General features: G+C 41.2%; 1 protein-coding gene across 1 annotated transcript in view; it reads right to left on the bottom strand.

Moving 5' to 3' along the window:
• Positions 1 to 3,896: 3,896 nt before the first annotated feature.
• Positions 3,897 to 17,410, bottom strand: part of LOC144454417 (sulfotransferase 2A1-like) — a 53,351-nt gene continuing 39,837 nt past the window's right edge. Inside the window, exons 2-6 of the mRNA XM_078146287.1 lie at positions 14,129 to 14,337; positions 10,429 to 10,573; positions 9,614 to 9,705; positions 4,569 to 4,749; positions 3,897 to 4,015 (exon numbers count right to left, since the gene is read on the bottom strand). Of these exons, the coding sequence (XP_078002413.1) occupies positions 3,897 to 4,015; positions 4,569 to 4,749; positions 9,614 to 9,705; positions 10,429 to 10,573; positions 14,129 to 14,337 (746 nt within the window). The remainder of the gene's footprint in view (positions 4,016 to 4,568; positions 4,750 to 9,613; positions 9,706 to 10,428; positions 10,574 to 14,128; positions 14,338 to 17,410) is intronic.

The following is a 17,410-nucleotide window of genomic DNA, read 5'->3' as shown; positions in this document are numbered from 1 at the left end:
CTAGCTCTCACTATTTGGCCTGATTAATGTCATAGAAAACTAGAATTGTATTAAGATCTATTTTGTCTGAGATTTGTAACAGAAAAGGGGATCTCTGCAAAAGCCCTGAACTGGAGAAGTAAATCCACTAAAAACCTCTCTGAAGCCCCATTCATTTCAGTATTCCTAAGAGGAGGGATCTCCAAAGAACCACAGGCCTGCATCCACGGAAGTTTCAGAGATTGGACAACTGTATGAGATGAGATGAGGTGAGTTGTTCCACAATAGTTGATTTTTCTTTGGTGATTTGTGATGGGTTTGTTATAGGCTATTGCTGTGGGGTTCTGTATCATGATAGTTGTAGAAACTGCTTAAAGACTGCTTCAAGGGAGCCATAAAGCCCCATGTGCCATACAACAATAATTGTCCTATAACTCTTGCTACTCACCTCAGTTGTGCTGCATGTCTCCTGAAAAAGTATTACCTTAAGAGCGTGAACCTCAGGGCCCACAAAGTGTTGTAACCTTTCCAGAGCTTTAGGAAGTCTTCATGAGGGGTATTGACTGTAGTTTTGCACCACCAACATCCTCTCACGCTCTGCCTTCTGTTCTGCAAGCACGTCATCTGAGACATCATCATCTGCATCATCATCATTCCCTCTACAAACGGTTCCTACTCCATCTGTTGCTGAGCCTGCAATGACTCTAACCTCAGAGCCTCTTTTTCAGTCTTCTCCTTTGGCTTTCACTCCACCACTAACAACAATGACTGATCATCCCTTTGTTCATGGAGCCCAGCCTAGTCCTTGTTTTTTATCACTCCCCATGCTTTAGCCATCTAGGTTTGTTTGGGTTGTCTGCAGGGATGTTGCCTCTCGCCACCATAATGGGGTGACTTTGGCAAAATTGCTTGAATTGTTGTTTTCATGAGCTCAAAAGATGTCCATAACCTGGATATAGAGCAGGTAGTGCTTGCATTGCCATGCTTGAACAAATGCTCTATGGTCCCCTGATTTACATGTCTTGTAGGGTGTGTTTTGTTAGGAGGTACCAGGCCCTTCTGGTTCTTGGACGGAGAGAGAGTCACCTCAGACATTTATTTCATATTTAGTATGTTATGAGTTAATGTTCAATCAAATAGAACATATCAGTATAAGTTGGGCCCATTTTCCTGTTCACTAATGTCACCTTTGCACCTCAGTAAAGGGACTTACCCCTTCTGGTTTTGCATTGCCCATGGAGGATTGCCTTCCATATGTTTAGATTGTGACGATCCAAAGAAAGACTCACTACCCCTTTCTCCTCCACAGTAAAAGCATTTCTTTGCTTCTTTTATGTGAGATAATTTCCCCCATTCTACCTCTCCATTTCTTTCTCCCAGTATATTCCTCTCTTACCCCTTCATTTAATTTTTTTAAGATATAGTCCCATCGTATTCAACTCTCAGCTGTGCCTTCTGTCTAGATATACTCCTTCCAACTGCCCATATAATAAGAAAGTTTTAATGAGTTGCAAGTATCATCTCCCCTGTACGAATGTAAACAGTTTGACCTTAAGTCCTTTATTATTTCCCTTTCTCATTTACATTTTCATGCTTCTCTTGAGTCTTGGATTTGAAAGTCAAATTTTCTATTCACCTATGGATTTTTCATTAAGAATGCTTGAGAGTCTTCTACCTCATTGAATATGTATTTTTCACCCTGAAGGATTATACTCAGTTTTTCTGGGTAGGTGATTTTTGGTTATAATCCTTGCTCCTTTGTCCTCCTGAATATCATATTCCAAGCCCTCTGATCCTTTAAGATAGAAGCTGCTAAATCTTGGGTTATCTTGACTGTGGCTCCAACATTGTTGAATTGTTTCTTTCTGGCTGCTTGCAATATTTTCTCCTTGACCTGGGAACTCTGGAATTTGACTATAATATTCCTGGAAGTTCGCATTTGGGGATCTCTTCCAGGAGGTGATCAGTGGATTCTTTCCATTTCTATTTTGCTCTCTGGCTCTAGAATATTAGAGTTTCCCTTGATAAGTTCCTGAAAGATTATACCTAAGGCTCTTTTTTTTTTTTTTATTGTGGCTTCCAGGTAGTCCACAAATTTTAAAATTATCTCTCCTGGTAATTTTCTATTTTCCAGGTCAGTTGTTTTTCCAAAGAGATATTTCACCTTTTTTTTCATTCTTTTGGTTTTGTTTTATTGTTTCTTTATTTGTCATAAAGTCATTATCTTCCACTTACTCAATTCTGATTTTTAAGGAGTTATTTTCTTCAATGATCTTTTGTTCCTTATTTTCCATTTGGCCAATTCTGCTTTTTAGGGAGTTTTTTTTTTCCTTCGATGAAATTTTGTGCCGTTTTTTTCCATTTGGACAATTCTGCTTTTGAAGACATTTTTCTCCCCGTTGGATTTTTTGTATCTCTTTTACCATTTGGATCTGTCTGTTTTTAATGTGTTATTTTCTTCAGTATTTTTTTATCTTCTTTTCCAAGCTGTTGACTCTTTGCTCATGATTTTCTTGCTTCACCTTTTTTTTTCTTTCCATTTTTCCTCTATTTCTCTTACTTGATTTTCAAAATCCTTTCGAGCTCTTCCCTGGCCTGAGTTTATATTTTCTTGGAGGCTTTGAATGTAGGAGTTTTGACTTTGTTATCTTCTTCTGAGTGTGTGTTTGATCTTCATTGTCACCATACTATACTTTCTATGGTCAGAAATTTTTTTCTGTTGTTTTCTCATTTCCTGAGCCTATTTGTGGACTTTTAAGTCTTTGTTGAAGTAAGGCTTTGCTTCCAGGGTGGAGGAAAGCTTTAGGGGTTTTGTGCAGCTGTTTTCATAGATAATTCTAGGGACCTGTAAGTTTTTAGTTCTTCCAAGGTGGTGTGATCTAAGAAGAATTGTTTACTACTCTCCTGACCTGTGCTGTGGTCTGGGAGTGACCACAAGCACTCTTTTCTACTCTGGAACTCTGATGAGGGTCCTCATTCCACTGTTAATGCTCTTCCTCATCCTGGCACTGCCACCTAGGACTATGACCTAGATCTGTGTGTGGGCAAGGCAACAGAGTCCTACCTCAGTGTTAGCAAAGAGACCCCTGTTATCTTTTTCTGACCAGTTGTCTTTGGCTGGAAAATTATTTCACTCCATCATTTTATGGGTTCTGATGCTTTAGGAATTGCTTTGTGGCGTTATTTAAATGTGTTTGGCAGGGTTTGGGAGAGACCTCAGGTGAGTCAGTGCCTTTTCTCTGCCATCTTGTCCCTGACAGAAAAAAATCTTAAGAAAGAAAGAAAATAACTCTTTGAAAAGAAATTAAAGCAATAAAAAGAGACAGTGAGGAAACAAAACTATCGCCCTTTGCAGATAATATGATGGTATATTTGGAGAATCCTAGCAAATCAAACAAAAAACTATCTGAAAAATAGAATACAAAAAACACCACAAAATCATCAAACTTTCTAATACATTATGAACAAAAGTCAGCAGGAAGAGAGAGGAGGAGGATTACAATTTTAAATAGTTGCAGATAATAGAAAATACGTGGCAGTCTGCCTTCCTGGACAAACCCAGGCACTATACAGACACAATTACAAAACACATTTCACCAAAATTAAGACAGACCTAAGCAATTGGAGAAATATTAATTACTCATGGGTAGGCCAAGGATATAATAAAAATGACAATTCTACACAAATTAATTTACTTATTCAGTTTCATACCAATCAAACTAAAAAGATTATTTTGTAGAGCTAGAAAAAAAATAAAATTTGTGAGCCTCACATTATGCTTCTTTGTACTAGCCATAGCAACAATAGAAGAGAATAGAAAGTAGTAGAACCAGCATAGGAAGGGGAGGCAGAAGTATCTCTATCTGCACATATATATATGGGTAAATTTGAGAACACCAGATCTTCCACAGCCCATCTCAGCACTGATCCCATGGGAACAGGCCCTGGCCCAGCCCCTCCATCTTCTCTTGGTACAGCTTGTTGAATGTTTCCATCTGGGTCACTGTGAAGTAGTTTTTCCAGTCTCCACAGATTCCTGCCACATGTAGAAAGAAGGCAACATGTTTGATGGCAGGTCCTGTGTGATCATGCCCTTCTATCCAATTTTCTCTCCCTTCTTAGCCCAGGAAAAAGACACTAAGTGGAACTTTAGTAACTGACATTTATGAGTCAGCATCTTCCCCTGCAGCCAGTGAGCTCTTCCCTTCACCATTCATCAATCTGGGAATAGAGATGATGAGACTGTCTGACCTTACCCCTCCCTCTTGCTCCCTCTTGTTGTTTTTCCACAGGAAAACCTGGGGGAGGTTTCCTTGGATACTTGTGCATCCTATCTCTGAGTGGGTCATTGCAAAGGCATCTGGTACTGGCCCTGGGCAGGTTCCTTAACCCTGTGTGCCTTGGTCTTCTTATATGTAACATGGGCTGGAGAAGGAAATGTTAAACCACTACAGTATCTTTGCCACGGAAACACTAAATAGGGACAAGAAGACTTAGATGCAACTGAAAGTACTCAACAGCAACAAATTTCAGTTGGGGCGGGGAAACCCACCCATTGAGCTACCTTGTGGGCCCAAACCACTCCTCACCTTTTCTCAGTATGATACTTTTGAAAATATCTGGTATTCCCGAGGGCAGAGCTTCCTCATTTTCTATCATGTTTCTTCTCACGACCTGGAAGGAGGCATTCTCTACGACTGAGCTGATTTCTCCCTCACTCAGCTCCTTACCCAGGAATTGGCAAATCTTCTCCACATTGGCCTTAAGATCCTAAGAAAATAATACCACATGACACAATACTCAGGGGAAAGTCATAGAGGGGGAAAAAAAAGGGCAAGAGAGAGGCCAAAAGTGAGAGGAAAGAAGAGGGAGAGGACAGGCAAGAGGCAGATGAAAAAGTAAATGAGGGGTAGGAGGAAGAGTTAACAATGTAAGAGAAAAAGAAGCAGAAATGGGGTTTTAGGAGAAAGAGAGAGAAAGAAGAGCTTGATGGGGAAGATCTGAGGGGAAGAGAGAAAAACTAAGTGAAGGAGGATGAGGATTTGGAGAGGAAGGATAGGAGTTTGGGGGTGGGAGGGAGAACAAGATCCAAAAGAAGGCATGGGATAGGAATAAGTCAAGGAAAGAGAGTAGGATGAGGATTTGGGGAGAGGCCAGGGAAGAGGAACAGGAGGTGCAAATAGAGAATATGGTAAATGGATGAGGACATAGAGGGAGGTAGAAGTAAGGAGAGAGAGAAAAAAGATAATAAGAGGTATTGGAGGAAACAGGAGAAAGAGACAACAGGAAGATATGGAGGTAAAGCAAGAGAAAACAAGATAGAGAGATGGAGGTGCAAGGTTGAGGAATAGTGAGTGGATGGGAAAGGGGGAAAGACATATTCAGGAGGAAAGGCAGTGGATGGAGAGAGGATGATGAGGAGAAAGAGGAATTAGGGAAAATAAAAGAACAGTAAGAGAGGGATGTAGAGGGGAAAGCAAGAGAACTCTGAGGAAGTAAAAAAACTAAGAAATGAAGAGGGTAAAAAAGGACAAGGAGAAAGAGGGGAAGGAGAATAGTCCAAAGAAGAAAGAGACAAAGGAGGACTAAAACCAGAAGGACAAAGGAAAGGAAGAGGATCAGACAGGAGCAAAAGCAGACATGGAAAATGGGTAAGGCAAGATCCAAGAGATTCCTGGGGAGGCGGAAGGAGGTCTTTTTTTCAATCGGAATTGCAGGAGCTCCTCCCACCAGCTCACAACTCATGCAGAGCAATTCAGCCTCGTGTGGCTGTCACAGGGAGAAGCTTCTGACAGATATAGAAATGGCTTCAAAAGAGCACTTGCCAACTCGTAGCATCTCTCCATGGAAAGAAGATTCAGAGGGAGGTGACCTGACTAGAAGAGAGGATGGACCCATAGCAAGAGCCCGCAGTGACTGTAAGGAACACTTGCGGGGTTTTTGAAATAAGGTATCACATTAGATCTTCAGCACCTTTGGAGCTCAGCACTGGCTCATGGGGTCTGGCCTCTCAGATGTGACTCATCTCTTCTTGCTCTTTATCAGTTCCTCTGCTGATGGATGTGCCAGCAAGCTCCCAACATGTGGCCTCTCCTGTTCCCAGTTCTTTGTGTCTCCTTCCCCTCATTCTTTGGCTGCAGGGTCCCTAGTCCCCTGAATTTGGACACCTCAGCCTCTTCCCACTGGCAGTTGTGGGAACCTGGGATCTGTCCTGAAGCAGAGCAATCTCTGGAGTGCAAAGGATCAACCTCAACTGGGTTTCCAGTTCCCTTTCCAAATCTCTTTCTTCTCTAGCTCACTTTGTCCAGTGTGCTCCAATTTCTCTCCTTCCCCTTCATGTGCCTGGGAAGAATCTGTCTGCTGCTTCTCAAAGGGTTATAGTGTGCACAGAGTAATCAATGCCTTGGGGGATCTGGTAGGGACCCCCATGGCTCAAATCTAAGTATAAGATTTATGTACTTGTACAAGTACATAGATTGTTTGCATTGCCTGCTCCCGGCTCCTAGTGTGGATTGGGAAATGAAGATTCCAAAAGGGATCACCAAGGTTTTCAGCTCCTCAGTATTCTTCTGTGGTTTTTTTTTTTAACCTTGTAAATGTTTCCAGCAGTTTGACCCTGGGCAAGTCACTTAAACCTTGTTCATTCATTTATAAAATGAGCTAGAGAAAAAAAATGGCAAATCCCTTAAGTATCTTTGCCAAGAAAGCCCCAAATAGGGCCCCCAAGTATGGGACATGGCTGAAATGACTGACCCACAACAGAAGGGTTTCTTTTTTTCACTCAGGGGTGGGTTAAATGGCCACAGATGCCCCATCCATTGATGCTCAGTGATCCCAAGCATTTTAAGAAAGTATTGATCTTCCCTCAATGAGGTTGAGTCACTAAGTCAAAAAAAGCTCCAGCTCAAGGGACCCACAGAAAGAAGGATCCAGCAGGGACACAGGGGGAGATAACATGCAGATAACAATATACCTGTATGATATGTCCGAGATTCACGTTATAACTTAGACTGGGAGCTTCTTGAGAGCAAGGTGCTGTTGTTTACCTTTCTTTGTATCCTCAGGATAAACTGGGAGTCATCTCCGAGGGGAGGAACTAGCAATAAAGAGGTCTGGCAAAGGTTTTTGCAGAAAGTGGAATCTGAGCTGGGATTTCAGGGAAGCCAAGAGGCAAAATGGAATGCCTTCTCTGTATGGAGTGGCAGCCAGTGAAAAGAAAGTGGCGTGTGCAAGGAACACCGAGAAGGCAAGAAAAAGGAAGGGGACAGGCATTTATTCAGCACCTACTGTGTTCCAGGCCCTGCCTAAGTGCTTTACAAACATTATTTCAGTTGATCTCCAAGACAACCCTATGAGGAAGGCACAATTGTCTCCACTTTACAGCATGGGAAACTGAGACAGGCAAAAGTGAAGTGAGTTGCCCAGGCTCATACAGCTAGCAAGCGTCTGAGGCCAAATTTGAACTAAGGTCTTCTTGACTCTAGGGTCAATAATCTGCACCACCAGTCACCTGGAAGGCCTGTGTTCCTGAATAAAAGAGTACATAGGCAGGAGTAAGGTGTAGGAAGACTAAAAAAGAAGGGAGGGGTGAGGTTATGAAGGGCTTTGAATGCCAAAAAGAGCATTTCGTATTTGCTCCTAGAGGCAATAGGGAGCCCACAGAGTTTATTGAGAAGTGGGGTGACATGATTGGACCTGCATTTTAGGAAAATCACTTTGGTGGCTAAATGGAGGGTCGGCTGGAGTGGAGAGAGACTTGAGGCAGTTAGACACCCCAGCAGGCCATTGGAATACTCCAGGTGTGACATGATGATAGCCTGCGCCATGAAGGATAAATCAAAATTGAGAGGTCACGGAGCATTAAAGTTATAATTCAGGACTGGAGGCAGACGGATGCTGTGCTCCTCTTTGGAAAAGGGAGAGAGAAGAAGAGAGTCAGGTTAGCTTGTGTTTGGTTCTGGAAAAAAAATCTAAAATGTATCACTGATGGATTATTTACTAGACTTCTGAAAATTAGTGATCCTGGAGAGTTCTCATGGCTTTGCAGAACCAAGAGGATTTCGCAGCCCTGAGAAGAGGCAGCTGTGCTGCAAAAAGGAATGGAAGCCATATTCCATTAGGAGTGATTGATGGCACTCAGAGAAGTGTTCTATACAGACCCATGTTATTCCTCCTCCCTTCTTGAGTAGACAGAGTTCAAGGGGTTGAACAGCAGCAAGCAGCAATAAGAACAACTTGAACTCTGGGAGTGGTGGGTTAACCTTCACAGGAGGCCTCATTCCTATCTTAAGCCCTTACAATCTGGATCCTGACCTCATCATTCCACCAAAACTGCTCTCTCTACCGGTGATTTCTTAATGGCCCAATCGAATGGCCTTCTCTCAATCCTCATTCTCCTTGGCCTCTCTGCAGCCTTTGACACTGGTGTTCACCCTTTCCTCCTTGCTATTCTCTTCTCTCTAGGCTTTTGGGCCACCACTCTCTCCTGGTTCTCTTCTTACCGGTCTTACTGCTTTTTGTCTCCTTGGCTGGCTCTTCATCCAGGTCATGCCCTCTAACCATAGGGGTCCCTTGGGGTTCTGTCCTGGGCCTTCTTTTTCTTCTCCCTCCATACTACTTTGTTTTGCTATCCCATCAGCTCTCATGAATTTAATTACCATCTCTATGTGGATGATTCTCAAGTCTACCTCCCTCGCCCCAACCTTTCTGCTGACCTCCAGGCTCCCAGCTCCACTTCCTTTCAGACATCTAAAACTGGATAGACAGCAGACATCTTATACTCAATAGGCCTCAAAACAGAACTCATTCTCTTTCCCTCTGAACCCTCCTCACCTCCTACCCTCCCTATTACAATAGAGAACAATGCCATTCCCCCAGACCCTTGGGCTTCCAACCTGGGAGTCATCTTGGAATCCTCCCTATCTCTCACCCCAGTATCCAGGCTGCTATAAAGGCTCGTTAACATCACCTCTGCAACATCTCTCAGATACACTCCCTTCTCTCCTCTGACATTATCAACTCCCCTGGTTCAGGCCCACATCACTTCAATCGCGGTCTATCACCATAGCCTGCTAGGGAGTCTGCCTCCTCACGTCAATCTATCTTGCATTTAGCCACCAAAGTGATTTTCCTAAAGCATTGGTCTGATCTTGTCACCCCCTACTCAGTAAACTCCAGTGGCTCCCCATTGCCTCTAGGACCAAATACAAGATCATCAAATCCCAAACCCTTCACACCTCGCTCCCTCTCAACCTTCAAGTCTTCTTGCACTTTATTCCCCACCACATACTTTTCAATCCAATGTCATTGATGTCCTGTCTGTTTCATGAATGTGTGTGTGTGTGTGTGTGTGTGTGTGCATCTTGCTTGCAGATAGCTGTTTGCATGTCGCCTCCCCTATTACACTGTGAGGTTCTTGAAGGCAGGGACTGTCTTTTGCCTATATATGCACGCCCAGCACAGCACAATGTGTGCCGCATCGTAGGTACTTATTAAATGTTTATTGACTTGCTGAGACAACATGCGAACAACTATGTATGAACAAGATATATGCAAAACAAGGTGAATTATACGTAAGGAAGGCCCCAGTATTGATGTCCACCCCTGGCAAAGCTAGAAAGGGACAGGGACCTACCTGATGAAATTCTTCATAGAACAGGAGCAAGAACTGCTTTGAGTCTCTCATGGGCAGCCATCCTTTGATGTGATCAAACCAGGATCCACCCGCTGCATAGGAATTGGGAAGGAGAGAGGGGATGCCAGGTCATTTCTGTTTCACAGATTCATAGAGTTCTTACTCTGTCCTTCATGCTGGTCAGAATAGGAGTCATAGACAGAGAAGTAAGTCCTGCTGTCCTGTGACTTTCAATCTACAGATTTTTCATAGAAAATGAGAAATTTCACCCAATACAGGGCTAGCTGGGAGAAGGGTCATGAAAAAGGCACAGGGCAAGCTTCAGCCAGGTGCTAGCCTTCACCTAAGGGCTCTCAGCAAGAATGATGAACCATGAGGGAAATATCTGGCTGGGCTCCCTGGAAGAGGTGGCATTTAAACTTCACCATGGAGAAAGTAGGGAAACTTGAGTGACCTACATTTCAGTCCAGGTCCTGACGTGGTCTCTTGAGACTCTTTTCATCAAAAAGAATGCTGGTCTTATATTCAGAAGACTTGGGCTCAAATGTGGGTCAACTCCATAAGTTTCTTGGTCGTGTAAGCTTGGAAAAGGCACTTCCCTAGTCTGGGCCCCCATCCCTCTTCTTTAATATACGGGTCCCAGCCTTTGCTGTCCCTGCCCCTGGGCTGCTGGGAAGAATGTGTCATCCAGTGAATGGAGAGGCACCAATAAAACAAGAGTTGTCCTTATGATGCCAAGAAGGCTGGGGAAGAAGAAGAGAAAGGGGAGAAGGAGAGGGAGTATGATGTGGTTCTACCCTTCTTTCTTCACTCACCATTTCCTCGCAGGAATTCCTCAAAGAAATGCTCAAAACTTGACCATGCCTGGTAATATGGAACTTGCTTTTGAAACTGGTAATAAGATACCAAGACATCCCTTGGATTTCTGGCGATGTAAATCATCTGAAAGAGAAATTGGAACTTTGGGAGTCTGCAATTTCCATTTTCCTTCCTCATTTAATGTCTCCGGTAGGGAGAACATTGGACCTGCTCGTTAGGGCTGCTGTTCCCTCCCACTAATATCCCTAATGCCCAGCACAGTGCTTGGCATGCAGCCAGTGTTTACTGAATGTTGATTGACTGGCTGACTAAATGATTTCTGCCAGTTGCTGCTACTGGGTAGACGATCCCCACTAACTTTATTCCTTCCCTAGGTGTAATTGCTGAGTGAGATGGAACACCCACATTGGTAGCATTGTATACCTCTGTTATGGGTGTGTGGACATGTCACTCTCTGGGCTGGCTCTCAAATCCCTACCTTCTCTGACACAGGCAGGACTAGGTTCCCAGAAAAACAAATCAATTCAGAATTAGAGTTACACTCAGATTCTCTCAGGATCCTAAGGGTGATCCTTTTTATTGAGAAAAAAGCAGGTATCCCACTCACTATTTTATCTCTTGTGCTATTAACAACATGCTTCCATCCATACAAAGCAGTTACTGACAATGGCACTATTAGATGTAGCCGTTTACTTAGCAATAAGGCAAAAAAGTGGAGGAATGGGAATAAGCATTTATTAGACAACAGCATAATATAAAGGAATGACAGTATCCTGTCTGAGGATGGCATTCATTTAAAGGCCAAATAAGAGTGTATATGGAAGGAGTCTTGTAAGTCAAACCCAAATAGTTTTCAGCTGAAAAGTGTGGGGAAGGACAGCTAAGTAGGAAACACTAGAAGGGATGCCTACGCTGAAGGGAGGGGAAGTTCTCTAGAATGAATGCTTGAAGATATGAAGGGACACAAACTTAGGGCCAGAGTAAGTACTTGATGAACGTTTATTGATTAACTGACTAGTAAGAAGGAAAGGGGATAATTATCAGAAGAAGCAGATGAGGATGCCTCAGGTACCCACTGATTAACATATTTTTGAAAATTTTTCAGATGATAGAAGCAAGGACAGTCAAAGAGAATGTACATTAAGCCCATAATGAGCCTGGATAATATGGTCAGGGAAAATGGAGGGGACAGAGAAAGTTGGGGGGGTGAGAACACCCTGAGACTTTCCACCTTCCTGGAGGGCTGGTTCATAGATCTTCCAATGAGTGCAGGGTCCCACACACATACAGACACCAGCATCTCAGATATTCCAGACATCAGGTGCCCTCTGGAGACAAAATGTGACAGCCTCAACTTGCTTCTTTCTCCACCTTTAGCCTGAGTCCTTCTGCTCCTGTTCTTCCCTTCATTTTTTTTCACTGTCTTCTCCTGCCTAAAACTTCTCCTTGGGTCCTTCTGCTCCTCTTCCTTCAACTCAAGTCCTTCTTCAGAGAACTTTGGCATCACAGATTGGGAGAGTTGGCAGGAACTGCGGCAGCCATCTAGCAAATCCATACATCAGGAGAATGTCTCTTCTTCTAGCGCCATCTGCTCAGGACACTGCCTCTATGTCTTCTTCCTATTACTCCTCTCCTCTCTTCTCCTCCTGCTTCCAGCTCTCTGATTCAGAGTCTGCACAGCTAGCAGATAGGTATAGAAAATAGTGACCTGCTCAGGAATATGGTTCAGAAACAACACATAGCTAAACTGAATGATTTCAAAGCTGTTAAAGTGAAGGTCTCTGATATTGGACAATCTATGAGTCTAACTAACATTAGAACTTCACTTTAAACCCAATGAATATTTCACAAAGCAGCTTTTGATGAAGACATGTGGTCCAAGCTACATGATTCAGATCTCTTCTCTGATGGACCAGAGGTGCCCAGGGTGTCAGCTAGAACGAGGAAAAAAGGTCACTTTGAAGATTATAAAGAAAAAGCAGGAACAGAAGGGACATAGAACAATTTGAAAAGTGATGAAAACAGTTTTTGAAGTTTTTTCTTCAATTATTTTTTCTCCTCCTAAAGTTCTCAGAGATAAGACCTGGATGATAATGATGATGCAGACTTCCAAATGATTATTTTATATGTTTTCCTATGTAGGATCCCAAGATCAGTATTATATCCTCCAAGAGAAAGGAGGAAGGAGAAGAGGAAGAAGAAGAAGAGGAAGAAGAAGGAGGAGGGGGAGGAGGGGGAAGGGGAGTGGGAGGAGAAGGAGAGGGAAGAGGGAGGAGATAACAAAGGAGGAGGAGGGGGAGGAGGGGGAGAAGAAGAAGAAAGAGGAAGATTGGGATGAAGAGGATTAGGATTTGTTCTGTGAAGTTTCAATTCAGTCAAAGGGCTGCACTTGAGGACCGAGAAGGGCACATGTAACCTAAAGGCTGCAGATTCCCCACCTTTAGTCCAGACTGTTCATTGATATCAGTATTGAATTAGAAAAAAATAAATCCTTCTGAAGAATCAACAAAAGTGTTTTCTTGGCCCAGGAGTTGAAGTGGGCTACATCTGCTTGTGCTAGGTGTTTCTTCATTATTTGTTACCAAAATGAAGTGACTTGTACTACCCAGGAGACATGATGCATTTTGGTATTTGGCTGGACAAGAGACTATTACATGATTAAGAATTCCCAGGAAGACCAATTCTGATGTTCTTAACTGTCTGCTTGAACATGATTATTTGCATTTTAACATGATGTAATAATGTGCAAAGAAATTTAGTCATTCTGCGAAGGCTATTGTTTATCACTGGGGTGTAAATACAATCAGTATTTTCAGGAAAAAAGAATTCTCACTCTTACATCCTGATAAAAGGCATCCCAGCTTCTTCCTGGGGTGGGGGACTCCATCATTCTGTTCTGTGACAACTTCAATTTCTGGGAAGTAGTTGCTGATGTCTAGTCTCAGTTGGACCCTATGTTACCTTCCCTGCTTCTGGCTCTATTCTCTGAAGCAAGGAAGATCAAACCTTCTGTCTCTTCTGAGTCTCTCTGTACTACTCCACATTGTACTATGATGCCTACTCTATTCATTCCAAATTTGACCTCCAGTAAAACTTCTGGACTTCTTCAAAATCCATCCAAATCAACTTCATACATCTACAGTTATCCTTGCACATCATGATTTTCCACATTGCAGTTTTGATTTATCCCAGATCATCAAAAGAAGGGGAGTTTTACAGAAGCTACAAACAATATGGAAAAGTTGTCAGAAAACACAGAAAAAATACTTAAATCAAATTTTACATTAAAGTATTGTAAACACCCAATATAAGAAGAAGAAAAAATTAGACTTCTTTTCTGGTATGAAGGGAAGGCCAAACGTTTTTATGTGGATTTGCCAGATTGCAGGGACAATGTACCCCTAGCCCCAGTGATGTGGAAGGGATAACTATATTTTCTCCCAATTTCTCTTCTACTTTATCTCGTGCCCTACTCCTGACTGTTCTGCACAGGACATTTGTCCTTGATTACCAAAGATAGAAGTGAGGAGGAATAGGTTCAGAAGGTCCATAAGGATGATGATTAGGGCACTGTGTAGAGGGTGGAGAGCAGAGAGATTCCTCCATCTGCCTGCTCCCTTCTCTGAATTCCTATGGGATGTGAACCAGCAATACTGCTCCAGCTTTTTTCCATCCCTTCCTCCCTCAAGTGCTCACCTTGGCCTTCCTCGTGAAGAAAGACCTAGGAAAGAGATGGATTTGAAGATGGGAAGTAAGGATCCGTGGGTCTTCTAGATGCTTGATGGTTTCAATGCAATATTTAATCTCTATCCAGGGAGAACATTTCCAGTAAGGGACAGACTCAACCCAAGTGGGATCCCCTTTTGAGTAGATTAGGCTGAGAATATCTATCACCCAGTGGATTCCTGCATGGAAAAAAGGAGGGAGAGGTCTCATAATCATTTCATTTATAGAATCACAGACTTTCAATATCATGGAACCATAGTCAGGATTACACAGGACCTTGCAGCTTCTACATTAAAGGACCATAGGGTGTGGAATATGATATTCCGTAAGGCAAAGGAGCTTGGATTACAACCAAGGATTAACTACCCAGCAAAAATGAGCATGATCTTTCAGGGGAAGAGATGGATATTCAATGAAATAGGGGACTTCCAAACCTTCCTGATAAAAAGACTAGAGCTCAACAGAAAATTTGATCTTTAAATACCAGACTCAAGAGAGACATAAAAAGGTAAACAGGACAGAAAGAAATAACATGTTATTAATAAGGGCAAACTGTTTACATCCCCACAGGGAAGATGACACTTGTGACTCTTGAGAACTGTATTGTTATTACATCATGTTAAAGGAGTATACATAAAGGGGGTGGATATAAGTTAACTTTGATGTAATGAGAAATAAAATCTAATCAAGTGGGTTAAATGGATCCAAGTAAATGGATTAATCTGATCTAATTAAGAAAATGTACTGAGAGAAAAGGAAAGGAGACAGACAAAGGTAAATTACATTACAGGAAAAGGCACAAAAACCTATTACAGCAGAAGGAAAGAAGGGAGGGAGATGAGCATTGTTTGAAGCTTCCTCTCATCAGATTTGGCTCAAGAAGAAATCTAAGTTGCCCTAAGGACAGTAGTAGGGAAAAGGGGAAGAAAAGGGAGTGGGAATAAAAGGGAGGGAAAGGGAGGGGGCTAACAGAAGGGAGGTGGGTTCAAAAGGAAAACACTAGTGAGAAGGAAAAAGGAGAAAGGAAGAAAAGCATAAATGTGGTGGAGGGGGGAAAGGATGGAGAGAAAGACACAGACAGTAATCATAACTGTGAATGTGAATGGGATGAAAGGAAAGCAGGTAGCAGGATGGATTAAAAACCATAATCCTACAATATGTTCTTTACAAGAAACACATTTGAAACAGAGTGACACGCACAGGGTAAAGGTAAAAGGTTGGAGCAGAATACATTATGTTTCAGCTGAAGTAAAAAAAAAAAAGAGGGTAGCAATGCTGCTCTCAGACAAAGCAAAAGCAAAAATAGATCTTATCAAAAGAGATAGGGAAGGAAACTATATACTGCTAAAAGACACCATAGACAATGAAGTAATATCATTACTAAACATATATGCACCAAATGGCATAGCATCAAAATTGTTAGAGAAGTTCAGGGAGTTACAGGAAAAAATACACATCAAAACTATACTAGTGGAGGTACCTCAACCTCCCCCTCTCTGAACTAGATACATCTAACCACAAAATAAACAAGAAAGAAGTTAAGGAGGTGAATAGAATATTAGAAAAGTTAAGTATGATAGACCTCTGGAGAAAATTGAACGGGGATAGAAAGGAGGATTTTTTTTTTGGTGGTACATGGCACATACACAAAATTGACCATGTACAAGGGCATAAAAACCTCACAAACCAATGGAGAAATGCAGAAATATTAAATGCATTCTTTTCAGATCATGATGCAATAAAAATTATATGTAATAAAGGGCCATGGAAAGATAGACTAAAAATAATTGGAAACTAAATAATCTAATCTTAAAAAATGATTGAGTCAAACAACAAATCATAGAAACAATCAATAACTTCATTCAAGAGAATGACAATGATGAGACAACATACCAGAACTTATGGGATGCAGCAAAAGCAGTTCTTAGGGAAAGTTTTATATCTCTAAATGCTTACATGAATAAAATAGAAAAAGAGGAGATCAATGAATTGGGCATACAACTAAAAAAAACCCTAGAAAAACAACAAATTAAAAATCCTCAATTAAACACCAAATTAGAACTATTGAAAACAAAAGAAGAAATTAAGAAAACTATTGAACTAATAAATAAAACTAAGAGCTGGTTTTATGAAAAAAAAACAATGAAATAGATAAACCTCTGATTAATTTAATTTAAAAAAAGGAAGAAGAAAACCAAATTACCAGTATCAAAAATGAAAAGGGTACATTCACCACCAAGGAAGAAGAAATTAAAATAATGATTAGGAGCTATTTTGCCAAACTGTATGCCAATAAAATTTGACAACCTTAGTGAAATGGATAAATATTTACAAAAATATAAATTGCCCAGATTAACAGAAGAGGAAATAAAATACTTAAATGACCTCATCTCAGAAAAAGAAATTGAACAAGCCATTGATTAAGTCCCTAGGAAAAATCTCCGGGGCCAGATAGATTTACAAGTGAATTCTACCAAACATTTAAAGAACAATTAATTCCAATACTTTATAGACTATTTGGGAAACTAGGTGAAGAAAGAGTCTTACCAAATTCTTTTTATGATACAAATATGGTGCTGACACCCAAATTGGGAAGTCAAAACAGAAACAAAATTATAGACCAATTTCCTTAATGAATATAGATGCAAAAATTTTAAATAAAATATTAGCAAGTAGATTACAGCAATTTATCACAAGAATAATATACTATGACCAGGTAGGATTTATTCCAGGAATGCAGGGCTGGTTCAATATTAGGAAAATTATCAGCATAATTGATCAAATCAACAACAAAACTAACAGAAACCACATGATCATCTCAACAGATGCAGAAAAAGCTTTTCACAAAATGCAACACCCATTCCAATTAAAAATACTAGAGACCATAGGAATAAATGGAGTCTTCCTTACAATAATAAATAGCATTTACCTAAAACCTTCAGCAAGCATCATATGTAATGGGGACAAGCTAGAAGCATTTCCAATAAGATCAGGGGTGAAACAAGGATGTCCATTATCACCACTGTTGTTCAATATGGTACTGGAAACATTAACTTTAGCAATAAGATAAGAAAAAGAAACTGAAGGTATTAGAATAGGCAAAGAAGAAACAAAGCTATCACTCTTTGCAGATGATATGATGATATACTTAGAGAATCCTAGAGAACCAAGTAAAAAGCTACTTGAAATAATAAACAACTTTAGCAAAGTTGCAGGTTATAAAAATAAACCCACATAAATCATTGGCATTTC

This window comes from Phascolarctos cinereus, unplaced genomic scaffold, assembly GCF_003287225.1.
Source record: "Phascolarctos cinereus isolate Bilbo 61053 unplaced genomic scaffold, phaCin_HiC Scaffold_726;HRSCAF=1367, whole genome shotgun sequence".
Lineage (NCBI taxonomy): Eukaryota > Metazoa > Chordata > Mammalia > Diprotodontia > Phascolarctidae > Phascolarctos > Phascolarctos cinereus.
The sequence above is the reverse complement of the archived record's forward strand: the minus strand, read 5'-3'. Positions and strand labels throughout refer to the sequence as shown.